Consider the following 27,724-nt stretch of genomic DNA (forward strand, 5'->3'; position numbering starts at 1 on the left):
ATTTCGCGGCAAACAGCGTAAAATTCCTTGCACTGCAATTTATTTTCCTCTCCAGCGAAAACTTTTGTAAAAAGGAAAGCGGAAAAGGGAAGGGAGCGGATTGGGTGGGTGGCTGGTTGAGTAGGTCTGCTGGAAAAACCAAATCAAAGTGAGGAAAATTTTTGCGCGGCGCAAGTCGCAAGACAAAGCGAAAGGAGGCAAAGATGGAAAAACGAATCGCAAGAACAAACAGAATTGAACTCGAGCTGAAACTACAAGAAATTGCACTTGGCCCACGATAAATGCTCTGGATAAACCAGGCAACTGGAAATCGAGGCAGAAAGATATGGAACCCATCCAGTGGCCCCGCCAAAGAAAGTAAACTTTATTTGTTTATTTATTTTTCATCATGTCATTTTCAGTTGCCCCCACTTCCCTACCAACACCGCCACCACCACCCACATTTCCGTTGTTGTTTTTCTTCGCTTTTGTTGTTTGTTAGTTAGAAGGACTCCGAAAGACAATTATGTTGTCTGTCCTATCCTCAACAACTTGATTCATTCGTCTCTGTCGCCGGCATAGCTGCTGTTTTTTCTATTTCCACTGCCTGCCTCAGTTGCTACAGTGTTTGCCGGAAAATTACAACTTCCGGTTATGGGAAATCCAACAAAAAGAAAGTTTCTCAAATTACTATAAGAAGTGACTCGCAGAAGTTTGCTCAGCGCTCATAATTAATAGCCGGCAAATAACTTTGAAGGATTTTCAAACTATTTCAGCGTATGTATATTTAAATTTATAACATATAAAACATAAAACAATTGTATCGATTCTAATACATTATAATTTGAAGATTCTTTGTGATATATTGTTATTCATTTTGTATATCCCTTATTTTTTCGGTGTGCCCCAGTTACTGCGATACTTTTTCTTGGCGCCCTTTTTTAATTTAGTTTTTTCCTCCGCAAACTTGTAGTTTGATGTAGTTTGATGACCAGGTCGAGAGAAGGCCTGCGTTTGCCGTGCTCCTTCATCCATCTTGCACTATCTGTCCCTTTGGATAAACCATAATTACTTCCTTGAACTGCAGCCTTTTTGCCCCGTTTTCCTATCTCTCTCGGCCTGTTTGTGTTTACTTCGTTTTTTTTTTTCGGAAAAGTAGGCAGCACCAGTGAAACAGCAGTGAAACAGCAGGGAAAGAAGAAAACAAAAACCGTTGGGCGGAAGTCCGAGATTGGCATAAGAGTGCTCCTGGGTCCTATTGCTTCCGCTTTTCCTCATTTCCCCATTTTCCAGCCACGGCACTTGGCCAAAAACCAAACTTGTTGGATGAATATTAATTAAATGAGCCTTAAGGACTGCCCGCCCATAAATGCATTTGCCGTTTGCTTTGCATTTAGCATTTAGTACTTAGCATTACTGCGCTCTTGCATTTGTTGTTAATTAATTTTCTAGAAAAATACCAGAAGGGTCGCAGGGCTGAATGAAATTATGAGAAAGATGATACACTAGGCAGTAACGCAAAAGGAAAAGGTGTCACACCAACGCATCATTCCAGGTGCTCCTTTTGTGAGCGGGTGTGTGTGTGAGTGCGAGTGTTTGCGTGTGGATGGGTCACCAAACGCCCACCGCCTCTTTTCTGTGAAAAGAGCAACAGTGTTGTCACTTTTTTTCTGCGCCTCTTTGTTGTTGTTGTTGCTGCTGTGGCGCCTTCTTCTACTTTTGTGTGACGCCTACGCTTCTAACTGCCAGCTGGTTGTTGTTGTTGCTGTTTTTTATAGGTGTCACCTTTCGGAAATAATCATATATGTGTCAGCGGGGAGGGGTTGGGTTGCTGTAAAGGGGGCGTGGCCGTGTGGGGCCGAGTGGGCGGTTTTGGCAGCACTTCGCTTCGTTTACTTTAGCTTTTCTAGTTTTTTGCCTTACACCTATATATGTATGCACATTTGGTATCCTCCAGCTGCTCCTTCTTTTTCTAGCTATCTATTTTTTTTCTCGCATAAAGCACTCACACGCACACACAGACACACACACACAGATACACAATGCAGGACCGTAAAAAAATAGTAGTAGCTGCCCGAGCGCGTTTGGTTTTTCGTACGCTCTGGTTTTTACGCTCTAATTACGACTCCTACGACAGCAGCCCCCCTCCACCTCCTTTACACCTGTAATCCACCCCTCCCCTCCACCTTTTTGCACCTGATGTGCAATTGCCATGGCGGTGCTGTCTAAACAAGGCTCACTTGCTACTCCTGCCTTTCAACCCACCGCCTCCCCTCGATGCTTTCAATTTGCAATGGCTGCTGTCATTTCAGCTCAATAGCAGCTCTCTGCAGTCCTCCCAAACCAGCCATGCCACGCCCACCAATCCCGGCCCCATTGCCCAGGTTTTAAATTGTTGTTTGCTGTTGCATTTTTTGAAAACATTTTTATGCCACAAAAAAACGCTCGTAACGAACGAACAATTGCTCAAAGGCTCAAAAATATATATCACCCTAAATCGCACAATCAAAAATAGTTGTTTTCACAAGCGGAGAATATGAAATAATTCCGAGGTATTCATATTCGGCACGTATGCACAAAAACATTACAAAGTCTCCTCAAATGCAAGGGATTTTTAAATGCAAAAGTGATTTATAAAAAAATTATTTAAAGTCCTTAAAACGTTTCAACTCTTTAATTACAACCACAAGCGCGTTGAATGGCCTTTTCTAATTGAAGTTAATTGAATCACCTGTAAATCTTTAGCATCATATCGTTTCAACCTCTTTGACACACATCAGTAATGAATGGCTTTATGCCTTTAAACTCACTTTTCACACAGTTATTCAGTTATCTCGTACATTTTTTAAATACCTTAACCGCAGTTTTTATTGCGGCCAAATGATTTTGTTGCGGCCGCCATCGATTTTAAATAATTGCACTAATTAAATGATGCAACAGTCGTGAATGGCGAGCGTAATGCGTTTTCTCTGCACTCGCGAGGTATGGCAGTAAAATATTTTAATTGCGCTTTATGAAAACATTTAGTAAATGGAAATTGTTTTTCTTGACCGCTCAGCCGGAAAGTCGGCAATCATTTCAGATGTTCCGCCAGCATTGAAGATTTAAATTCCTTTTGCGAAAATTACTCCGCCAGTTCGACAAGCAACCAAACACATTAAGATACAGATACAGATACACACTCGAGGGCAGCCCCAAAGTGTGCAATTAATTTTACAATAATTAAATTGAAACTCAACCGCACATCCAGGCATCTCGTATGTATATGTATAATTCCTTATATATACATATATCTTTTACTTGACTTTTTGCTGGCCAGCATGGTGTGGCATGTCCATAAACCGAAAATTTGTAAATCAAAATTATAATAAAATGCATATTTAGTTAATTTCAACTTACACCGAAAACTTTACTTAATTAGACCAACTTAAAGCCGCACAAAATGTGAAGAAACTTCGATGGGCAGCGGGTTGGAAAGGGGTAAACAATGTGGTCCCCCCCCTTTTTTTTCCGGCAGAAACCCCCATTTTCCACTCGTATTGTGATTATTTTTGGTGTTTTTTTTTACATTTTCCGGCTCTGTTCTCTCTTCAATATTTTTTAATGAAACCATAAAGTTTATAATTACCATAAAATTTACTTGTTCGGTTCGTTTTTGTCCTGAGGTGTGGACACACATGTGTGTGTGTGTGTATGCGAGTGTGTGTGTGTGGGTGGCGAGAGGGGTCATACGGTGCAGCTTTGTTTTTGGCCAAACGTGCGAATATTTTTGCAACTTTTGGTCCAAAGTTGCACAGGAAATGGGTCTGGCATATGGTTGCCACCGTGGCCAGAAGGACACGTGGACATTGGGACAGTGGAATAGGAGTGCCGGCCCTTAATCCCAGGACCCTATGCCCTCTCTCCCTCTCCCTCTTTTTGCCACAACTAACCCTGTGCAGAATGCGTTTGCCTTGGTTTTTGATTTGTTTTTGTTGTTGGTGGAGGAGCAGGAGCAGGAGAACAGAGGCGTCTGTTCGAACGAGCCTGCTGCATGCAGATGCGAAAATATGCTTTATGTAGGCGCTGACACAGTGGGCGTGGCTGTGGTCAGGGGCGGAAAATTCAATTCAATTGTCAACAGCAACAGCAGTACCGAACACCGAATAGCGAACACCAAGCACCGAGCATCCAACAGCTCCCAATCACCCAACACCCAGGCCAGCTCATCCTGTGGCCACAGAGCTAGGCGCCAGTTTAGAGGTTTGAGTTTGGATGCATTGCGGGCTTAGCATCATTTTTGTTGGGATCCTGGCCAGCAGAACGGTAACAGGCCAGTTCAGGCCAGGCTCACCGCTCAACTGCAGCACTCACACGTTATATAATGTGGCATCATTTTGTGGTCAGCATTTATGCAGACCATATACAATTTTTCAGGCCTTTTGTTGACATGGCCGTGTCCGTGGCCTGCACCCAACCGTTGCGGTTTATGTAGAATGAACCACTGCACTGACTTTTGACTGCAATGGAGCAGCCATTTAATGCACAAGCCATGTCAAAAGTCATCTGAGCAGGTGGCTCAAAGGGTAGCGCCGTGCCATTGAACAACTCAATATCCTTTTGGACGCAGGCCATGCACTTCCACCTCAGCCACCACCCACTTTAATTGATTGTTATCATGGTAGCAAAGTGACGGGATGTGCAGAGTAATGGAGTACGGTGCAGTGGAGTGGACAGGGACAGGGGCCATTAGCAGTGGCAAACAAAATAAACTGATACCCGGGTCACGAGTCCTTTTGCCTCACTGCCGCCACATGATTATTATTTCAGTCCATTGTTTTTGGTTATTGTTGTTTTGCTAGTGGTTTTGCCATTTCAAGCATCTTTGGCTTGTCATGCGAGATACGTAGAATACGTTGAGTACTGAATACTGAATGCTGAAGCCTGAATGCTCAACGCTGACAACGGGGACATAACAACAATGGTAAAATGTATATTTTAATTGTACTCCCGAGTAAAAACATATATCAAACCAAAGCACGGCTACAGCAAAAGCAAAAACAATGCCAGAACCATGAACTCTCCAAACTCTCGACTCTCAAGCGGAAATGGCAGACCAGAGACCAACAACAAGACTAGCAATAATAATAACAAGTACATCTAGCAATGGCAATGGCAGCTCCCGACCAGCTTCAGATTCAGTTGACACACTGGGAGAAAAGTGAGCTTTTAAATTAGAAAACAGAGATCGGAACAATCTAATGATTTCTATTGAAACGAAATGTCATCTTTACCAAGAAATATTTTTTTTAATAGTATTAGTCCCACGCCAATTGCTTGATACATCAATTTATATACATATATCTCCCAGTAGTAAAAAAAAAAATAAAAATATCACAAATTCCCTATTAGCCTTGACAGAATGATATTTATAAATGGAAGCAAATTTCAATGCGTCAAAAATAATTATTTCCCTGGAGTACTTTAAATTTGAACGATGAGCTAGAAATAAAAATGTCAATCAGATTAATGTCATGATGACATTTGCAGATACTTTGATTTATTTTCCCCCAGTGTAGCTGCCTCACAAATGTGAGCTCTGGGGCGCAGAGGCATCATCTGGGGGCAGAGGCAACCTCAAGTGGCGCTTAATGAAAGCGCAACAGACAACGGCAGGACCACAGGAACACGACCACACGACAACTGAGCGGGACAGGATCTGGGGTAACAGTGGGCAGGGGCAGCAGCATGGACGTGGGCAGGCAGGAACACGGACACGGACGACAAGTGTAAGAGCAGTAGATACAGGACAACTAAATAGGCGAACCGCAAAAACTCATCGTCAAGGAGCGACAGATACGGCCAGGGAAAAGTGGGAAAATAGATGGGGAATCCAACTATGCAGCCATAATAAAATTCACGGGAATTGAGATGAAAGCAGTGAGCACAGTCGTCGGTAGGACCTCAAGCCGATGCTGGATCCGGATCCGGAGGAGGAGGAGGAGCCGCTCGAACTGCGGCTGGGGCTGTCACTTAGCGCGTGACATGTGTCAAAACAAGCGGCAACCGCAGCGAGACCGTGACCAGAGCCTCCTAGCCTGCTGCACAAGTGCATCCACGGCATCGTGGGAGTGGGAGTGCTGTTAATATCCTTCCACAGCAGCGGTGAAATGGATTTGGGCGGGTGGCAGACTGAAAATGTGGGCGTGGTGGCACTCAGTGTGCAAGTTGCCGAAGCGGAAGCAGCCTAAAACCAAAAGGAGATTGACTTTAAATTGAGAACACAAACCGCTGCAAAGCTAAAGGACTTTTACAACAAAAACGCTGAATTTACTCAGCTAAATGTTGTTATAAGAACACCTTAAAGTTAAAACTTATAAAAATATATTGCTGACCGCGTTTTCTTTACTAGCAGTTTCTTTTCCATGATATGCCATGATACATGATATATTATGCTTGGAATTCCTATTTGTAATAACATTAAAAGCTAAAATAGCTGCGCGGAACTCATAGCCTTCCGTGTTTGTCAAATATTTCCATTGCATGTTGCAAGCATTTCACTCTCTTGAATCGGACACCCCAAAGGAGTTCAAACACCCTGGAGCGAATCGCAGTTCAAGGATCGCTGGCGGGGAGCTATCGTTTGCGTGATTTACACTCCCAATTGCATGGCAATTACATGTCCATTAACATTGCCATTAACCCTTGGAGTGCCTCCTCCAACGAGAGCAGCCACTGAGATGGAGTGCAGCACAATGGCTACAATGGCCAGACCGATTAATGGTCAAGCAGGCGAGAGCTATTTATGGCCCAGGAAGAGCCCATATTACTTTGACAAGGACAAACTGTTGCCTACCCCAGCAAAGTGTCGTGCCAACCACTCCCCTCACCCGCCTCCACAGTTTTGTGTTGTAAATAATCACAAAACTCTCTCGGTCCCCGAGATAGTGTCGCACTGCGAGCCGCCCAGGCTCCTTCCGGTTTGTGTTTGTCAAATAAGCAGCTTTCCTCAAGTGCCAAGTGCCATTGACAGCAAGCCGGCGAACCGCTCCTTCTAGAAGGATGGTATCTCAACCCAAATATCCTGCTACAGATGTATATGTGTGTGTGTGCGGTCGCAGTGCATAATGGGATTTTGGTTTATTAATTAACCAACTTTATGTCTACTGAATAGAGAGCGGAGCACACGACCAAGATGGCTCACACCACAACTAGGAATCATTGGCCATCCTTAGTGGAATTGAATTAAGTTACACACACTCATATCGATTGCAGCCACAACATCGAGCATACGTATGCGAAATGTGCAAATAAAATGCACAAAACTTTGATTTATTTCCACGTAAAACAAACATTGAAAAGGCTCAACGTCGCACTGTTCAAATACACACAGATGTGGGGCTGTAGGTATGTAATCCCAGGTAGGACCTCTCCCCCGCTTAACATCTCCATCCAGCGATCCTTTCGTCCTTTTGGTCGCTGCCTGTTTATGTGTACACATTCATTAAAATGTCGAACATCGAAAGTGCCTATTCAGGTTGTTGCCACGCCCACGGCACACGCACACACACACACACACACACACACTTGTATTTGCATTGGCAACCTGCAACTGCAACAGCAAAAGCAGCAGCAACAACACGCAACTGCATCTGCATCTGCATCTGCAAATAATTGTCAGCTTACTGACTCGCATTCAATGCAGCAACAACGGCAACCAAAATGAAACAATCACGTGCTCCGTGAGATCTATGCAAGCGTGCTATAAATGCACGTGAAAGTGGGATCCAAAGTGGGGATTTCAAATGCTGAATTCTGGTTGCAGCACCGAAAAAAGGGGGGCGGCAGCTGCGGCGGAAGTCAAACGGTATTTGTAATGAAAACAGGGGCATGTATATGCAACTCCCCGTTCGCTTCCCATCCAAAAGGGAGCTTTTTTTCCTTGCAGTTTTGGTGCATTGCCAACGCACTTCAGTATCAGGGACAGGAGGCCAGGGCAGGCGAGAGATATTTGAATTGCGCTGGTTGAGGGGCGGGTAGCGATGGGGAAAGCTGGAAAATTTTAGCTGCACATGACGCGTGATTTATGTATTTTCGTCAAATGGCAGCCACCGCAGCGGCAGCAGCAGTGGGACAAAGCTGCCATGAAATGCTAATGATGCCATGACTCGGATGCTTTCATAACCCACCAACGAGTGTTGCACACAACCGAACACACACACGGCTTACATTCCCTATACATATAGCCCAGTGTGCCCTGTCTCCATATATGCATATGCCAGCACTAACCCGGTTTTATGTCCTTTCGCCCCGCAGGATCACAAGCTGAAGCACATGGCCGAACTGCAGCAATCAGTTGTCACCGATCAGGAGACGCGTCATCAGATCCAGACGCAGATACTGCAGTGGGAGGAGAATCTGGAGCGGCTCCACTGCGAGCAGTTCCGGCTGCGCTGCTACATGGCCTCGCTGCAAAGTGGCGAGCTGCCCAATCCGAAGGTGAGTTATGGCCACAAAAAGCGACCACTGCCGTCGACCAGTGCCCCCAAATTCAACCTGTCAGAGAGATAAGGCAAATGCAATTAATGGCGGAAGCACTGCCGGCTGGCGGCTTTATAATTCATCCAGAACGAGCACACTAGTTCAGGCACAAAGTATTGCCTACATTTTGCGGCTGTTATAGAGTGAGCCCCGCGTTGGGCGCCATTTATTGAAAGTCATAGACGCCAATTATAGTGTGTTATAGCCTATTTTTCTGTTAACAGTAATATAAGCCAGACTATAATTTACATTTATATTTTGAAGCATTTGCAAGCTTATTACGAAAAACAATGGGAATTATTTATAAGTTCCAGCTATTTTTAAATATCACTTCCTTGTATTGAAAAAAAAAAACTGAGAATACAATAAACATGATGAACAACTAATCACTGTTCAATGGCTGTACAATTCCGCCCCAAAAGCCACCACAAGGCTTAAATTAACCACGCTTCAGAGAAACATCAAAAGCAGATTCACAACCTGGTCGAGAGCTTAAAACCGGGACAATAGCATCGGCCCAAATCCCTCTAACAACAATTTACCCCGAAACCCGTTTACAATTCCGTTTTAAACCCTTTACGGGTTCGAGTAGTCTATAATTACCTCTACCTATTTTCACAATGGATAGGGCAAAGCCAATTCACTGGTACGCTTTTGGAAAATCAAAACCCAAACATGCACAATTAATCTCCATAACAAAAGTTTAAGCGTCTTAAATAGGCTTAGGGGTAACCTTCGCTGGCGCCAACTGTTGGCAACCTTAGAAGGATTTGCCAGCACCGACTGACTGACTGACTGACTGACTGACTGACTGAATGAGTGACTGAAAGGGTTGAAAGTTGATTGCGCTTTTAATGGCAGGCTGAAACTGGGGTGAAAGCTGGGGTATCCAAGCGGGTGCTGGGTGGTAAGTGCAGTTGTGTGCCTGAAAAGCAACATTATTTATTATTAATAACCACAAAATGCAAACAACTTCAGCACCTGTGAAGAGAACAACTTCGGTCGACTGCAGAATGCCAAAGGCTTATTTGCATAGGTGTACGAGTGTACGAGTGTGTGTAGATGCTCTGCCTGCTATTTAATGCTCTTTGAAAGGATCGTAAATTTAACGAAATTAGTTGAGGGGCACTGGCGTCGAAACTATGTGTATATGCCAAATATAACTTGTATTCACATTTCATTTTCAAACTTCTCGCATTTGTCACTTATTCAACAGTCGCTGCTGACACACGTTTCGCGGCCCACGAAGAACACGCTGAACAAGCTGGGCGTGTTCACGGTCTCCTCCTTCCACGCCTTCATCTGCGCCCGCTCGCCCTCGCTGCTCAACAACCTGCTCGCCGGACGCGGGGCCACCAAGCGGCGACCGCCGATGCTGTCGCGGTCCAACAGCGGTTCCAGCCGTCGCTCCATGCAGGTGAGTCCAATCTACAGGTAGACACACTGGCAAAAAAGTAGCCTAGCAACTGGAAAAGTGGTCGTTTAAGTCTTAAATGTTGCATTGCTATTACTAAAGCATCTTAAATTCTTGAAATTCTTAACAACAAATCATTCACTTTGGTAACAAATATTCCCTAATTTATGGCGGCTTGCCTTAAATTTCTACAAAGTAACATTTAACGAAACTTTCCTCAGTTTAGGCTTACTTTTTGATAAGTGTATGTACATAAACATTTATGTGTGTTCACGTTTGGTCGCCGCATCAATGTGTGTGCATTTATGTGTGGCCACGGGGCGTATGGGTAATAAAATTATTTCAATTTTAAACGCATTTACGGCGCAGCTCGTGACTGTTTGTGAGTTTATGGCTTGTTCTCTCTTAATGTGCGTCCGTTTGTGTGTTCTTGTATGTGTGCGTGTGTGTGTGTGCGAGTAATTGAATTTTTATTTAAGGCAACGGAAACGGCATTAAAAGCTAAATTGAGCGCTAATGCTTAAATGGATGGCCACCAAAAAATATGTCGTCCGGCCACGCCCCTGTCCATTAGACTGAGCTGTTTTTGTGTATTTTGGCTTTTATAATTTGCATTTAATGGCCATCAAAAATTACAAAAAGAATAATGAAATTTATGAAGGGTCTGCCTGGTCTCTCACTCTTTCTCTATTTTTTTTGGTGCTCCCGAGAGTCCAAAGAAAAGCCGCGGAAAAGAGAAAAAAAGAACGCGAAGCCAAGTTGACTTGGCAAAGAAAATATTTGCATATTTTAAGTGAATAATGCAGGAGTCCATTTCAAATGGTGATCAGATGCCGCCCCCCACCCCTGCTAATGACCTCAACACAATCAAATCTAAATCAAGTCGAGAAGTGGTCCGTTCGCAGGACAAGTGAAAGGAGCTGTTTAAATTCCAGCAAATAGCTCGCAGGCATTATGCTATATTATATAATAAACCCGAATGTCGACAGTCGATTAGCTGGAGCAGAACTCACTTGTGCCGTTTGTTAAGCCTCAATTAGTATAACCAATTTGTGCATATCTCGTGTTTGTAATGAAATTCATTTCATAAATTCAATTTATTTCGATTACCGACAAAATAATCTTGTGCACAACTCGGATTTCGTGGCGCTCACTCTCGGCTTCGCTCTGCCCGGCATACACTTCATTTCCAATTAAATTTGCCAACGCTGCACAATTGCCTCTCATCCCCCCCCTGTATTTCACCTTCTATCAGCAGTCACGCTGCCACTCGGATATGAAAACAAAAAAAAAAAAAAAAAAAAAAAAGGAAGCTGGGAGGAAAATGCATTCACATTCGGCATGGCCAGGGAAAAACAAATGAAATGAAATAACATAAATGAGAGAACCAGTGTGCTGTTGCGTTGTAAATGCACTGCAAATTCAATGAATTTGAAAAATGTGCATTTGATTTGGTTCATATATATTTTCGGCCCAATCGCCCAAACTCTATCTCTACTGTCGTGTAACTGCATTTCACATGGCCATTTACCGAACATGTCAACTGCAATGCAGCTGAAATTGCAACTGCAATTCAGAAATGGCAAATAAAATTAAAGCTTTCCAAAGCAAATTATCAACGCCACTACGAGGCGGCCAGTTATAGCCAACTCGCAAAAGTTGCAAATACCCTGGCTAAAATTTAATTAAGCTGTCCATCGACAGCTCGGCCAGAAGGCTGAAATTTTCCTGGCCTTAAGGGGGCTCAGTCGGGTACAATCAAAAGTTAATTAGTCAGGAGAGTTAAGTGTGCGAGAGGCGTTCGTGCAGAATTAATCAGTCTTTCAGGGCTCCAAGCTCCAAGCGGCAACAGTGCAAATCTGATGACAATTGCTGCTCGAAATCAAGAACAGATAGATTAACAATTTGCCATGTTCACAATGGAAGTCATAAAATTGATTCTTAAGCACATACTCAATTTATCCACTTGCTGCTGCCGTTGTCGGTCTTCAATCGGTTTACCCAATAGTAAACAATGTTGGCATCTAAGCCATACAATTTTTAAGCTAACATTCCATTTCGTAGCTTCACTTTTGAGAAATGAAAGCTGAATTTTACATATGTATTTTTCCATGAATATAAAGTTGATGTATAATATTTGCCAGGGCAATAATGATCCCGTAATCGATATGCAAAACTGTTACGCAATGCAAATGCAAATGGAGGTTCCTCGTCACTTCTTGTAGCTTGTAGCTGGTATCCAAGTCAGAAGCTGCCTTTTCCAACTGCCAAACTAATTCAATTGTCCTGCGTGTATGAGGGGGTGTATTACCTGGACCAGGACCAGGACCAGGACCTCGTGCCATGAACTGAACTGCTGCTGCCAACTTGAGCGAACCCATTGCCAATGGCTGCCAATACAAATGCAATTTCCAGTAGCCGACAACTGGCAGCTGGGCCACCTGATTCGTTTACAGTTGCAGTTGGTTGGCAGCAGGACGAAAAGGAAGCAGAGGAGCAGGAGCACTAGCAGCAGCAGGAGCAGGAGCAGCAGGAAGGCCCAACATGGAGTTAACATTGGATGACGATGACGTTGTGGAAACGGTTAAGCATTTTAACTGAGTTTTCTTCAAACTCAACTCGATGCGGCAGCAGATCCCGCCTGCAGTTTCAGATCCGCGACTGCTTCTGCACGTACACTGAGAGAAAACGTTTATCAACTTTATGTTTATGCCAAGTGGCTTGCCTTATACAGCAAAGATTTCCTCTCAATTATTTTGAACACTTTTTCTCTCAGTGCTTTCTTTACCGGTGCCTCAGCTACTGCCAGCGACATTTTTCATTACATTTCAGAGGGTCGCGGGGCTACGACTGCGGGTACCAATGTGTGTGTTTGCTATTTTTCAATTTTCACTTCCGTGTGGCCATATTCAAGAATGCGCACGACTATGGATGGATTGAGTGTATGGTGGCTATATAGTATAGCTGTATCTGTATCTGTAACCGTAAATGTATCTGTGTGCGGGCCTCGCAAATGTCTGGGCCTGACTGCTTAATGACATTGTACGTGGCTATGTATGCGAGCGCTTGTGTATGAGTGTGTGTGTGCGTGTGTACGAGTATATGTCTGTTTATCCAATCGAATTTTCTGCCTTTTTCCAGATGAATTCACGTGACGAACCGGAAAAAACTTTCAAAGTTGCAATGCCCGACAATGCTTACTCGACAGTTTATCTACGTGATGCCATGTCTGTGGAGGAATTCCTCGCCAGCGCCTGCGCCCGTCGCAACCTCAATCCCATGGAGCACTTTGTGCGCGTCAAGAAGCGACGTGACATGGAGGATCACAATTACTTTGTGCCGCATCGCAACGATCTGATTGAAAATTATGTAAGTACATAATCAAAGCCAGAATGTGAATATGCCAACCCGCCTCCAGCTGCGAACTTAATTCCATGGAGTTTCCTCTTGGTCCTGATGGCGCGCCAACTTCAAGTTCAATTCAACTTATCGAATTTAACTTGGAAATTGCATGTGGAGCCGTGCAAATGGAATTTGGAAACGTGTCTTGGGTGGAATATTCAAGGAGATGACTCGGAATCACTGCTTTCGATTGCACTTTAATACAGATATCAGCTCTAATTGTATTGCTCTTTATTGTTTGTATATAATATGATTATATTCATATTAATAATGCAATTCAAAGTGAGCTTTTGTTATTTTTGGAAAACGATGCTCAGTGCATTTCCCTCTTCTTTAATACACATCATGAAAATTTAAAGAGGCTTAACTCGGAATGTGATACCTTTAAATTAATTTTAGGTATAATAAAGCTATTCCTTCTGGGCATCTTTAAGCTGGCTTTGCAAATAGGATTAAAAAAGACTAAGTTTAAATTGAAAGTAGACAGGAGCTGTGTGCATTTTCTGTGCGCCCTGTCTAGTTTTTACTTAAAAGAGAAAGACTCTTTCAAAGTACTCTCAACAAATTTTCACACCGAATGTGTTGGTAGTTTGGGTTGTTGGATAAATCCCTTCTTTCCTGCTAAAAGCTACTGGCAACAGAGTACCCAATTTCACAATTAGCTCATCTCCACACCCACTACGCCCATTTCTCTTCGATTTCCAAAAACATAATGCCATAAATTATGAACTTTCCCGTTGGCCATTTCCCTTTTCCTCTTCACTTGGCACACGATTAGTCTAGGTGAGACTTTAGCCAGCTGCCAAGTCAGCCGCTAGCTGAAAACTTTCGACCCGCTCCGCTCTGCTCCACCGAAGACCCCCTAACAATTCGAAATCTGAACTTCGACCTCAACAACAAGCTAGTAAATATTGGCCCAGCCAGGCCAATTGGCAAATGGCAAAAATGTGCAACTGCAACTTCAAATGGAGTTGGAATTTTAGTGGGTGGGGATGGCAGCCTTGGTGGGCTTGATAAAAAGTTCCATTCGCCGTTGGCAGTTCAATAAATTTCGACAACAACTTGAGCAACTCGCAGTAACTCCACTCAATCAATTTCTGCCCCTGCCCCAAAATGATTGCCTGCGAAACTCGGCTAATTTGGCACTTAACTTGAGCACTCAAATTCACTTTCCTTTCTATAAGGATAGTAGATATATAAAATATTCACATATATCATATATATCTTCTATATCTTTCCCGCAGCTACATAATCACGAGTTCGTGGAGGTCTGCATGAAGATCCTGTACCAGGTGGAGCTGCAGCGCACGACTCTGGAGCAGATGTGGGGCTTCTCCGTGGAGGCTGAGCTGATCGAGAATGCGGAACGGCAGGACGAACTGTGCTGCTACGTGAGTCGCGTGGAGGACAAGAGTGTGGCCATGCACAATGGTGAGTACAAAAGAAAAGGACGAGTTCTTTGCCTTTGAGTTCATCATCCAGGCGACATGACAGGACGAAAATGGGTTTTGACACAAATCGCATTCAGGCGATGAAATCGTGCATTTAATTTATGCTATTGAGGTGACGCAGCGGTACGCAAGGAAATGAAATAGAGTCTTTGTCTTCGTCTCCAAGGATTGGTAGCTCCATCTTCATTCTCCTACTCCACCAGTCACCAGCCTCCAGCATCCAGTCCACTTTACTCTACTACTCAACTGGCGCCCCGAGCGAAACAATGTGGCCCAATGTTGCCGAGCTAAATTATAAAGTGCCCAGGTAGTCGGCCCCCTGCCTGTGCCGCCTGCTCTTTTCTGTACATCCATGCTGCTGCTTTTATATTTAAATGCTTTTCACTTTTATGTCATAAAAAAAAAAACGCAAAAAAGTGAAGAGCACAAGACGAAACTTGAGCAAACTCACTTTGGTCTACAAGGGAGACCGAGTCGAGTCAAGTGGAGTTTGAGCCCGAAAAGAAAGAGGAGGAGGAGCAGGAGGAGGTGGAGCTGAGGGATCCGGAGGAGCAGGAGCAGCAGGAGCAGCGAGAGGAGCTCCTCGGGGCGTGCAATGCGAAAAGTCAACTGTCAGCGCTTGTTCCACCTGGCGAATGGGTGGATGGGTGGGCAGGTGGTTTGACGACGATGATGGTGATGAGCAGCGCACTCGAAATGTTTGCCAGGTGTGGGTGACGATTTACTTCTGCTGCGGCAACGGCGGCTTCCAGGTCCTTAAAGGGGTTTTCCTCGAGTGTAAGCCGTCTCAGCATCCGAGATCCCCACTCCCCCCACTAAGTCCTGTTGTTTTTCTATCACTTAAAATCAACTTAAGTTGGCATTTGCATTTGCCGGGTACGTCGACGACGATGACGACGACAACGCCATGGAGTCAAGTGGATGTAGTCGAAATGCCACTAGAACAGCGCCTTAAATTATGGAACTGACAGGCAGAGCCACCGTTTCCCGAACCCTTTTCCCAACCCCAATCCCTCTTCACCCTCTTCGCAACCGCCAGGTGGGAAAACTGCAGTGCTGCACTTGGCAAAGTGATGAACCGAAAGAACATTTCATGCTGCAGTAACAGCAGAAAACTCATTAAGCACGTCGAGTGCGAGTGGCGCTCATTTGGTTGGTTTTTGAAGGCGACAACGAATCAAAAAATCCATGAAACAATGCGCATGAAATTCCCCGGAAGGAGTGCCTCCGTACTAAAAAAAAAAATAACAAAAAGAAAAGAAAACCAACCACAGGGGGTGAAAAGTTGGACTGCAAGCCAAAACAGAAGAAAAACGGGAAGAGTAAAACAAAAAAGTGGGGAAGAAGTTGTGCTAATGAGTTTTACGATTGAGCAAATGTTGCATTCGCTGGCAGGGAAATGCAGGAAGCCATAGCTTAATTAAATTACGGCGAATTGGCACTGAAGTAGTTATAACATTGATCTTATTGCATTAGCCAGAGTTAATGGGTCAATTAGGTAACTGCCTTTTTAAAAATAATTACCTGCGAATATTACGTATACGACGGGTTGGGCATGCGTTGCGCATATGATAGATGATATACTGATTTTAAGGTAGTAATCTGCTAATATCAAATTTCAATTCCCGTATACAAACTTAGTTTAGTTCAATGCATTTTCAGCCGGAATTCATTGGATAAAGCTTTTATTGGTTTCTGACTCTCCCTCAATATCAATACCGTATATAGCAATCTATGCTGATTGCCTGGCTTTGCCAGCATTTGGCCACAAATATTGCGTATACAATGTGTTGAGCTTTAAGTGCGGCTTTAAGCCCTCTACCGTCAGCGTTATCTGGCCGGCTCTCTGCGAGAATATCCCCCACTCATTGTAGTGGCGTGTGTATGCATAAATTAAGGACTCCAGGACTCGCATTTACATTTGCAAAACGCAAAACGCAATAGAAAACTTTTTGCCCCCAGCCTCCTGCTTCTGCGCCCCTTTTTTCGCCACTAAACGGAGATGATTGAAGGACGGGGAGCGTGAGCGGGAAAAGCGGGGCGCAATTGAATTTAATGGCTATTAGCATGTCGAAAGACGCAACTCTTAAGCAGCAACCGCAAAACAAAGCTCGGACAGGCTGGAGGACAGCATTTACGACCGAATTGCACAAAAGTTCGCAATTTCCCACCCCAATGATGGGGAGCGTGCCAAACAAAAACAAATCCTGACCGCAGCTTTCAAATGCAAATGTGGCTGGGGAGCGGAAAATTCTGGCCACTTTTCCTGGGCTAATTGTAAAATCGTAACGAACTGCGAGGAAATGCGGTGGCCTGATGAAGATGCCAGCTTCGGGGGAAAACGCCGGCAGTAATCTAGGACTCGTTCTCTTTAAGCGCAGATCTTAAATTTCTTAGTTTTGGCTATCCATCCACAGCCAGTTTGTAACTGCATCTTATTGCAGTCTTCATCTTGGGTGCACAAAGTTCGGCACTTTTGGAGTGGCGCAACTTTAGCGGCGAAACAAGCGGCGCAAAGCATTTGGCAAACATGGAATAACAATTTGCTCAGCCTTCGGCTTCTTTTGGGCCAGGCCAACTGGAAAACAGCAAGCGAACGTGTTGACAACGTACATATATGCCAGGCCTGGCCAAATCGGGCAAAAAGGGTATATATAGGATATATATATGGGGGTTAAGGCAGCCCAGCAACCGCAATATAAATAAAATTTGTCTTTCTCCTAGAGCCAGAAATAATCCCCCGGATAAAGTACAGAACGACACTTGCATATAGAAGTATGTGCATTTTATATGGTAAATCGCATGTGTCATGCCTTGCCAGCCAGCATTAAGATGTAAAAATCCGTTTAAATTGTAACAAATGCATAGGGGACAAACCCCCCTCCCCTCCGCCCGAAAAAAAAATACAAACCTAGGTGAAGTAAGGAACCCAGACGATGGTGTAACATAGGTGAAATATTGCCACAAGGCGGGCTCCGAACACACATACATACATCATCTATCTATCGAACTTTTGCCTTAAGAAAATGTTGCTCCTGCTGCACCAACAATGATAAGCGACACTGGTAGCTTGCAACTGCAGGCAACTGAATGCATGTCGTCAACAGGAAGAAAGGAGTGGCAACAAAAGGGGGCAAGACAGGTCGAGGCAGGCAACAAGGAATAACCAACATCATGGCAAGAATAAATGCTGGAGAAAACACACATGATAGACGAGTCATGCAGACAAAGTAGAAAATGCTAACGAACGCAGCGCAGATATAGAGAGATACACGGAAAGAAAAAACGAATCGATATCATATCGTAGATCTTTACATCTTATATGATAAGATCGCTTATTCATAGTTTGTTGTTATATGTACAAGAGTTTCAATCTAAAAAATAACAACATTTTGTGAATTTATCCAGAGGTTTCTTTGCTCAGTGCACCGATGGCGCTGCGATAACGTGGCGTATGAACAATGCAAGAAACCACAATGCTCTTGTTGTTATTGTTTTACGAACATTCAGGCTGCACTGGCAGCAGCAGTAGCAGTTGCAGTTGCAGATGCAGCAGAAGCAGCGCCACCAGCTGAAGACATTCCGCTTATCGTTTGTTACATAAAAGATGTCAGTGGTCCACAGGAGCCGCACAATTGTCAGACATTGATTCCACACCCATAGAACATCCTTGATTGCTAGGCAGCATTAGAAACGCCCCACACCCCAAATAGAATATAACCCATTGTCTAAGCTGGAGGGGAATGGAATGGAGCTTCGACTAGGAGTGGGACTGAAAAATAACAATGACCGTGGCAAAAACTCAACCTACATAGACATGTGCAACAATATGTGTATATATAGTATATATGTGTATAATATCCAGAACTAACGCTGTTCCACCAATTGCAGGCATTATCAAAGGAGACGAAATAATGGTCATCAATGGCGCAATTGTGTCCGATCTAGATATGATGTACTTGGAGAGCGTCCTGCAGGAGGAACAATCGCTCAGCATGATGATGCGGTAAGTTATGACAGGCTCTCTCTCCCTCTCTCCCTCTCTCTCTCTCTCTCTCTCTGTGCGGCATCATTGTTCTTGTTTATGCTCGGCTTAACATCTGTTTCGATGTTTCGTTCGGACCTGAATGGCACGGCGATAAAGTATACGCCGTGTTGCCGTCCACTCGCCATGTGGGCGCACACGATGGCCATTGTTTAAATTTCAGTTACACAGATTAATTAACTATTTTAGTCATCCGACCAGGCCAGACTGTCAATTAGCTTTAGGGCGCCCTGTGACAGCGTAATGCAATATCTTGGCCATTGTTCTACCATTGTTTGGACATTTTGTGTTCATTTCCCCGTTTATATGGCTCATAAAGTTGAAGGCATACCGCCTGACTGACACATTTTACCTAATTTCATTGCAATATTCCGGGCAGTAACGAAATCTTTCATTAATGTCCAATGCCAGCTTGAAAATAAAATTTGTATAAAAACCGAAACCTGCAGCTGCTGATGGTTGTTAATTAAAAACATTTTCGTGCAGAGCTTTCTAACTCTGACATCACTCAACCAACTGGCCACAAGCCACATCAAATTCACACAGCCCAGAATGTCAACAATCGACAAGCTTTGCCAATTTTTGATGATGTTACACCATAAGAAGTTTTCCAGCCAAAAGAGCAGAATACAACAAAAAAAAAAAGTGGGCAACTAAACCAATGGCAGAAATTGTTTCGCAACAAATCGGAAAAAATGTAAAAAGAAAGTGGAGGGGAGTAGAAAAAAAGAAAGCTAGATGTTTGAACCGAAAAATGTTCCATGTACATACATTCACGAACCGTTTTTGGTTTATAGTTTTTCAGCAAAGTCAACAACAAGTTCAAGCCGCAGCTGGTAAATGTGGTGTTTAGGGAGGGGTGGGGGGTACGAGAGGTGCAGGGTGAAAGAAAAACGTTTGGAAAACGGGTAAAATTGGGGAGACAAGCCGTAACCCAAACACGTTGCCACTTCACGTTCTCTCGCATGCCATGCATTTAGAACGTGGTCGTTTGGCTTCCCTGGTTCCGTTTCGTTGACCAGTCACCCAGCGCCACCACCCAATTTTCCGAAACCAACCCCCACCCACCCCAATCTAGGAAAACACAGCGCCATCCACACTGCATCACCTTTCGGGCGAGCCGAACGGCATTTTGATAGCCTAATTAGCTTCTCTTTATGGCAAACGAAAACAGAAAAGCTTTTGTGCTAAGCGTTTGTAGAGCCAAATGCGCCCGTTCCTGCCTGTACCGTGACCCCTGACCCCTGACCCACGACTCCCGACACCCAGTCAGTCGGTCGTCCATTCAAATTATTCACGTTGGAGCCATTTTCCGCATCTTTTGCTAATTTCGCGCACTGACACAGAAAAAGGTCACGGCAGTCCGCAGTCCACAGTCCGTAGTCGGTAGTCCGAAATCCATTCCAGGTGTCGCTACACGTTCATTTGTTTGGATTTGTCAGGTGGGTCACAAACGGAAATTATGCAAATACTACACTTTGCAAAATGGGCGACTTAAATGCTGCGTAATGCATTTACCAGGAAGATATGTATAACTATGTAAGGTATATACCATTCCTTGGATTCAAATGTCTAGCAATTAAATCCAATATCAAATTTGCACTTTACGAGTAAAACAGAAAATATTATGCAGCGTGTTGTAGATGAAATCGCATTTTTAAAATATATTTTTTCTTCTCATCTAATTTACATCTTAATTAATACGCATGTCATGGGAATGCGCACATGTGTGTGTGTGGGGTTAAGCATTAACATTTTTTCCCTTATCAAGTGGGTTAGCAATGAAAATTATGCAAATACCTAGTTCACCCGACGATAATCTGCTCTTTTTCTAACCATTACCTTCTCATTCCGCAGGTCCTCGCGCACGGAGCCACCAGATCTAGTGGGGATCATGAGGGTTACGGACGATATGATTGACTCGCTGGTTTGTCCGCCGCCGCCCACAGATCCGCCGGTGATGAGCGAGGAGATGATAACTGGACTGATTGTTCCGGCCCCCGGTTGGAGTAAGTACCACCCCACAATGCCCAAATTCCAATTCCCAATTCCCGATTCGCAAAAGCCCAGTGGCCAATGCATCGAAAGAATTCTACCCCGGGTAACCTCGAAATTGTTGTGTGCGAATTCGGCCGTTTTTAAACATTTAAACTGGAAAACTGAAGGGGGCGGGGGGTGTGGATAAAGTGGGGATCAAACCACAGGCAGCATTCATCAGCCCCGCTCGTACAACAAAAGCATACTAATCACGGCTATGGTTGCAGTTCCGTGTCCGTATCCGTATGTACGGCTTGGGGTCCGGTTTTACGAGCCTTGACGTTGAGGTGCGTCGTCCCTGTATTTCTGGCTCTCTTTATCCTTTATCCCTGAATCCATGCACGTGTATGCATGTGTGCGTTTGTGTAGGTGTGTGTGTGGCAGGAAACGAAAAAGCGCATTTCCGGGCATGCATGCGAATTTGTAAAGTTCATTAAAGTAATTTATATTTCATTTTTTTTTTTTGAGTTGAGTCGCATTAAATGCTGGCTCTAGACAACGGCTAGTGAAAGAGATGGCAATAGAGTGCGCGAAAGAGAGAGAGCCATTGAATGTGGGTGTACAACATGTACAACAACAATTACATCAATAAGTAAAGAGGGAACGAGAGGCGCTTGCATGTGTGGGTGTGTGTCGTTTCGCAACAACCAACTACATAATTACAGGATTACAAACTGCAGCATACATTCGAGGGCTCACACACACACACACACACACACACACACGCTGCGCTGCACTCAAAAAGCCGAAGTGGCTAAGAACACAAAACAATTAAAGCCAACAAACGCAGCAGCAGCAGCAGCAACAACCACAACAACAGCGGCACACAAAATGAAACTTTTTTGTTGCGGCAAACAATTAAAAGGCACAGAACGAACACTAAAAAAAGAATTAAAATAAAATATATACGAACAAAACAAAAATTGTAGCAGAAATTAAACGACTCTCTTTATACGAACGCATATGTGTGTGTGCGCGTATTAATATTTATTTCTGCATTTCTCTTCTTTTTTTTTTTTTTGTTTTTGTTGACACACATCCTGGTGGCTAAAAAAGTTTGCCAAAGAAGAGAAGGGTATTTAAAGGGAAAACAAAAGCGCACAAAAGCGGAGTAACTGATTACAGGGAGTATTCCCACTTTTTGCCAAAGCCACCAATTTTCAATTAAGTTTGTTCTCCATAAAGAAAAAACGAATTCATTGATACCTTGGCTGCCATCAAGCCAATTAGTTGTATTAAATTGCGAAAAGTTAAGCCAGCCAAGTTAACGCAGCGAAAAAAAGTAGTCGGATTTCCTTGAGAAACTTCGCAAACATTCAAGGGATCATTAACCCCCAGGAAACTATGCAGGACCTGTGCCAAGTTGTTTAGTATCCTGGCACAAAAAAAAACCGAACAGGAAGAAAAACAAAAAACTGGCCCAACTTAAGAGCTTCTCGAGCGTATCTTCCTGCCATAAACAACGGCAAGTCTTACTTTATTTAAAGCCACTAAAACTGGCCAAGTTATTTGCCATCGACAAATTCGGCTTGGCACGTCCACGAGTTATTAGCTCAGGCTTTTGCCAGGACCCTAGAACAACCCAACAACAACCAGGACACGTGCAGCTTGCAAAAGGAGACCGCAAACTGAAATTTATAAGACGGCAATTTCCAATAACTACTCGCACGCAGGGTGTGTGTGTGTGTGTGTGGTGTCAAATTTTAGGGAAAATGTTCATAAAATTTGTTGCCAGCAAATTTGCATGCAGAAGGGCCAAGACAACAGAATGGTCGACACCAGGACACCAAGGCGGTCTTCAAGGACATGATACTTAAACGCTTCCCGGGTGCCGGCAAAACTACTTCTACTACACAAGAAAAATATACCAAAGTACACTGCAATTGAACGGCCAAACATAAAATGAATCTAAAAGAAATGTTTTATTTTCAAAAACAATGCAGGTTTCTAAACTGGAATATGATCGCTGAATGCACTTTTAAACATGTAAAGTTTTGAACTCAAATGTTCATTTAAGGATCCAAACTTTTGAACTCTTGAGATTGCGAACTTTGTTTATGCATTTAAAAAGTTTATGCAACTTTTTGGCTGCTCAAAACAATATATATAGTATTTGCGGTCTAGCTGGATCTTTGCTAGTTTTTGGCCCAGAAAAAAAAGCAGCCTTGAAGAAATTGCCGCTTCTATGTTGTAAGATTAAAAATTCCGAAAATAGTTGCGGTTTCTTTTTTGGGAAGTGCAAGTGAGTTTCTCTGTGAGTGGGTCTCATATGTATGGGCCATAAATTTTTTTCGGTTAAGAGCGTGGTTCGCTCTGTCCCTTTCCCGCCGCCTGTGTCCTTCTCTTTCTGCCGTTAGCGTGTGAACGCTGTGGCAAACACATTGCAGCAATAATCATTACAGCTTGTTGTTGCTGCTGGCTGTTTTTTGTCGTTATTACTTTCGGCTTTGAGGCAGGGTAAAAAAAGCGATGGGGCAGGGAGCTGAAGGCGTGCCATTTTCGCCAGTATTAAAATTCCTTCGTTCGCCGTTTTTACTGCACAAACATGGAATTTAAAATTAACAAGCAACAAATAACCGAAAAAACGAGCATTTAATCGATATTCTCCAGGCGCCATTTAAACACACACCCCCTCACATATATATATATATATACAAATATATACAAACGGCACACTCAACTAATTACGAGGCAGGGCAAAACTAATAATAATAAAAGTAGTAATAATACTTAATCACAACATTCGCTTATCTCCCCTGCAATTTTCAGATGGCACTAGCAAGGATTTGTACTCGCCGGAGGCTGAAAGCTCGCCGGCCACCTCCTTTGTGGATCCTGCCGCAATGGCCGCCCAGCTGGCGGTGGGCGGCGTGGGAGGCGTGGTCGTGGGCGGACTGGGCGTGGCCAAGCCAACGTCGCGTACGAGCAGCTTTGAGATTGAGAATCTGCTAAAGACCGCGGAGCAAGTAAGTGCAGTGCCCGAAAATCGTTGGTATGATCACGAGGAGGAAGGTGGAGGGAGGTTGGTGTCAGGAGGATGACCTCCTGAAGCTGGAAAACTTGGAATGGGGACAACCAAACGCAAACACAACTCCCACCTCTCCCCTCTCGCTCCCTCGCTCGTTTGTTCGACCCCCCATGACCCCCGGCACGGCCCCAAAATCCCACCCCTTTTAGTATGTACTTACCCCCCCAGCCTTGTCCCACAGGAACCTGCCACTTGGAAGGCAAATCAAATTGCTTTGAACTCGCAAAGCGGAAACGGAAACTATTAAAACGAGCGCCAAACACGACATTCAGTGGGTGGGTGGGTGTGGTTGGTTGTGTTGGGTGTGGATGAGAATAAGTATGAGGATGGGGCTGGACTATATGAATGGGTTGTATACAGTAGTTGATGTGGCGTGGCTTTCGGAAGGCCGACTTCCTCCATTCCCCAATGAGCACTTGTGATTGAAATGTGCACAAATTGAAATTTGCACAAAAAGATGTGGCAAGAAACACTCGTAGCAGGAAGCGAGATCTCCGAGAGCTCTATGCCCCAGGGCGTGTCTCGACACATCTCAAGATGTCATGGCAAATTTGGCCTATTGGGTCGCCAGTGCCGCCAAGAGGACGAGATCCTCTGACGCGGCGACGCTTCTTTCTCCTCCAGGCAGCAAACAATAAACGTCATGGATAGCAATGTGCCAGGCATAAAAATATCAAGAGATATGCCTACAGAGAAAGAAAAGTATTCAAGATGGAATGTTAAAAGTAATATGGAAGAATAATGTGCCACTTCATTTTAATGCACAAGTTCATATGGCATGCATATCTGATGCCGAGTTAAGCACATTGAGCATTATCTTAATATGTTCCCTATCATAATGAGTACTAATTTTTTTTCAGTGGGTGGCGGCCAGACGATGGGATTGAGACAGGGGGCGCGACGGGACAGATAGAACAACAAGCAAAGATGCCACAGAATGCACTTTGTTTTCTGGATATGCTTTCCCCAAGTGTGCTCGAAACTGGCAGAAACCCACTTCATTTAATGATACTTGAACACTGTGACACACAAACACACTGAGGGGAGCCAAAAGAGATTGAGGGCGAAGGACTTTTGTGCGGGGTAGGTGTTGTGTTGTGTTATATAAGGAATCCTTTTAATTCAAGTTGACATTTCGCACAGGACGAAACGAAGAGGCTGGGCGCAAAATTCAAGACATTTTCAAATTTTTCATCTTTGGGCCAGGCCAGCGGCAACAATGTGGGCACTCAGCGCCAGAAGCTGCCGCAGATGTTGCCACTGTTGTTGCACCTGTTTCACCGTGCCGCAAGGCACCCAGCCCCAACCACCCACTTCATGTTTTTTTTTTTCTGCCCCCTGTCTGCCGTTTTGGCTTTTGGGTCGGCTTATGCAAATCAGAAGCGCAGCTCAGCTCAGCCCCAGAATGCAGAACAATAAAACAGTTAAAAGTAGACAAGAACAAGCTGCAACAGCCAAGGGAACCATGGCAGAAAGAGAGGGGCATAGTGCCGAGGAAAGAGAGGGCACTAACAATACATAAAGTGCAACTGCATAAAAGTGAAACGTCTCCACAATGCCGGGCAACAAGAGCGCCAAACAATGACAACTGCAATTGCAGCAGGTCAGAAAGAGAGGGAAATGTGGGGAAGGGAAAGAGACGGCACTAAGACCTAGTGATGACAACGTGACACATGGATATTGCGGCAAGATTTAGGATTCCGAGTTTTTATTAATCAATCAAATTATAGTTTCTGTTATATACTTCTTCGTACATCGTTTTATGCGATGTAACTACCACGTTTTTTAATCCTTAGTTTTAACATGTTCTGCAAGTTTCAAGGTCTTGAGCTCGGAGCTCTGTTTGTTTAGGTATTTACAATGCAAATTCATTTGCCGCTCCTTTTGCTAAGTCAATTTATCAGGAATGCTTCATTTAACACTTTTTTTCTCGTACTGTTACAAAGACACAAGTAGGTGAGGCAGAAGAGCTAAGCAAATAGGAGAAAAGCCAAGAGAAAGGGCCACGAAGAAAGTCTCTGCCGCCACTAAGTCTTAATGCAAAAGTAGGGTGCTTTATGGGGGGCACAGCATATGGGATGGGCCAACGACATGTCCGTATGTATTTTGTGTATGTCAACCGTCAACTGTCAGTGCCAAATGTGCTTGTAACCGCAAACACACAGAGAAAGGGCGAAGGTTGTGGGTGGCATGGCCAACAGATCTCGTTGCTATCTCGGTATAGGGGGATGGTGGGACTTGAGATTGAGACCCACCCACAAACACTTTAGCCGCAACACCAACAACGCGAACACCCTTGGAGGACAAAGAACAAAACACCAACAACTCGGACAAGGACGTGACAGTCATTTAGAACCGCAGATGTCTCCGTGTCTCCTTAAAGTGGCCGCGGGCTTTGTTGCCACGCCCAAAACCCAGTGCAAACCCCTTTTGAATAACCCACCCATTTGGCACCACCCACTAGATCCAACCCCCTTGGTGTTATAAACTATCACTGTTCTTGTCTATCTCTGTCATGGCTAACTTCATTTTTGTTTATTGTCATTTATTTTGTGTCTCCTTTTCACGCGCTCGCATCTCTTTTCGTTCTGTTCGTCCTTTGGGTTTGTTCCTCCTCATCATGCAACAATCAACACAACACCAATATAACAACTCAACAACTCAACAACTACAACAACAACCACACAACACCACTGTTACAACAACTACAACTTGAACCTGACCTGTGAACCGTGTTAAGGTTACCGGATTTTGTCGTTCACCCCAGGAAACGCGGAAATCGAGCCCAACCGGCTCGGTCACCTCATCGGTGTCGACCACGGCATTAACACCATCACGGCAGCTGACCGATGCGGAGAAGCTGCGCAAAGTCGTCATGGAGCTGGTGGACACGGAACGCACCTATGTGAAGGTAAGTCTACACAGCGAAAAAATACATATATGATATCTGTAGAATAGAACCCTGAAAGTTTCTAAAAGTATGCTGTAGAAATTAATGTCGGCCATTGTGGCACATCTTTGTAGATGGTTATTTTATCAAAATCGTATTTGTAACAAAAATTGGAATACAACGTTTTATTTTAAAGCAAAACATTTTTATATATCTCTCAAAGCTTAAGAAAGTTCAAAAGATTTGTATTTCCACATTAATACGAACTGTTTATCTCGATTTTAATTTGGTTTTCATAATTGCTTCTTAGCATAATGAAATATTTCTGATCCTATCTTGAAAGTACTTCTGTTTCTTCAGTGTGCCCAGTTCCAACTTAAATGCAAATCCCAGAATCGACCACACCGACCTGTGTTCATTAGAGTGGGGCGGCAAAAAGTTCGCCTGCAATTAAAAATGCAAATTTTAATCCTTTAACTGTGTCGCTCGGCTTCTGTTTGGGTTTCTCTGTTTCTGTTTCTGCTTCTGTTTCTACTTCTGTTTCCCAATCCCAATCTCCTTGCCACTGTTTGCTTTAAGCCAGCTTCAAGTCTGGTTTTCGTTGGTCTGGGCTAGGAAGTATACAAATAATTATTATAATTTAGAAATTATGTAAAGCGCCGCTGCGGCAACGACGAAGTCTCCGGGTCTTATCTGTGGCGAGCGACCAGACTGCTGCCGGCCCGCCCATAGCCCGCTCCGCCATACCGCCTACCGCCCTACCGCCCGCCGCCCACCGCACCCCCGATGCCCGGAAGTATTGTTCCAAATGAAAGCGCGCGCCTGTGGCTATGCTACAGTATTTCTCCACTCTTTTTTGTTTCATGTTTTGCGCCAGTTGGCAAAACTAAAAAGTTTCCTCCAACCAAGCATAACTGCTGGCCAACTCCGCCGGGAATTGTTGTGGCCAAAAAGGGCG

General features: G+C 44.1%; 3 protein-coding genes across 17 annotated transcripts in view; all 3 read left to right on the forward strand.

The window, feature by feature from the left end:
* Window positions 1–27,724, forward strand: part of sif (still life) — a 91,687-nt gene that overhangs the window by 49,910 nt on the left and 14,053 nt on the right. For 8 of the 14 annotated variants that reach the window (NM_001104048.2, NM_001347763.1, NM_001274519.3 and 5 more), the window contains 8 exons: window positions 8,275–8,457; window positions 9,716–9,916; window positions 13,055–13,282; window positions 14,560–14,746; window positions 18,658–18,772; window positions 20,669–20,820; window positions 23,618–23,814; window positions 26,617–26,787. In NM_001104048.2, coding sequence (NP_001097518.2) covers window positions 8,275–8,457; window positions 9,716–9,916; window positions 13,055–13,282; window positions 14,560–14,746; window positions 18,658–18,772; window positions 20,669–20,820; window positions 23,618–23,814; window positions 26,617–26,787 — 1,434 coding nt within the window. The remainder of the gene's footprint in view (window positions 1–8,274; window positions 8,458–9,715; window positions 9,917–13,054; window positions 13,283–14,559; window positions 14,747–18,657; window positions 18,773–20,668; window positions 20,821–23,617; window positions 23,815–26,616; window positions 26,788–27,724) is intronic. The other 6 variants (NM_001104049.4, NM_001347764.1, NM_001274517.3 and 3 more) reach the window with 1 other exon arrangement.
* Window positions 1–27,724, forward strand: part of CG46320 (uncharacterized protein) — an 85,479-nt gene that overhangs the window by 43,702 nt on the left and 14,053 nt on the right. The window contains exons 19-26 of one of the 2 annotated variants that reach the window (NM_001347802.1): window positions 8,275–8,457; window positions 9,716–9,916; window positions 13,055–13,282; window positions 14,560–14,746; window positions 18,658–18,772; window positions 20,669–20,820; window positions 23,618–23,814; window positions 26,617–26,787. The gene's annotated coding sequence lies outside the window, so the exon portion shown is untranslated. The remainder of the gene's footprint in view (window positions 1–8,274; window positions 8,458–9,715; window positions 9,917–13,054; window positions 13,283–14,559; window positions 14,747–18,657; window positions 18,773–20,668; window positions 20,821–23,617; window positions 23,815–26,616; window positions 26,788–27,724) is intronic. The other variant, NM_001347801.1, reaches the window with a different exon arrangement.
* CG44521 (uncharacterized protein) lies at window positions 5,509–6,207 on the forward strand. Its single transcript, NM_001300019.1, has one exon. It carries the CDS (start codon window positions 5,610–5,612, stop codon window positions 5,886–5,888), a length of 279 nt encoding a protein of 92 aa, NP_001286948.1. The 5' UTR covers window positions 5,509–5,609; the 3' UTR covers window positions 5,889–6,207.

The sequence above is a fragment of the Drosophila melanogaster genome, chromosome 3L (genome assembly GCF_000001215.4).
Source record: "Drosophila melanogaster chromosome 3L".
NCBI lineage: Eukaryota > Metazoa > Arthropoda > Insecta > Diptera > Drosophilidae > Drosophila > Drosophila melanogaster.

What these genes read in the sequence shown, in the direction of transcription:
- CG44521 (NM_001300019.1), top strand. Translation starts at nt 5,610, where the DNA reads ATGAAAGCGCAACAGACAACGGCAGGACCACAGGAACACGACCACACG.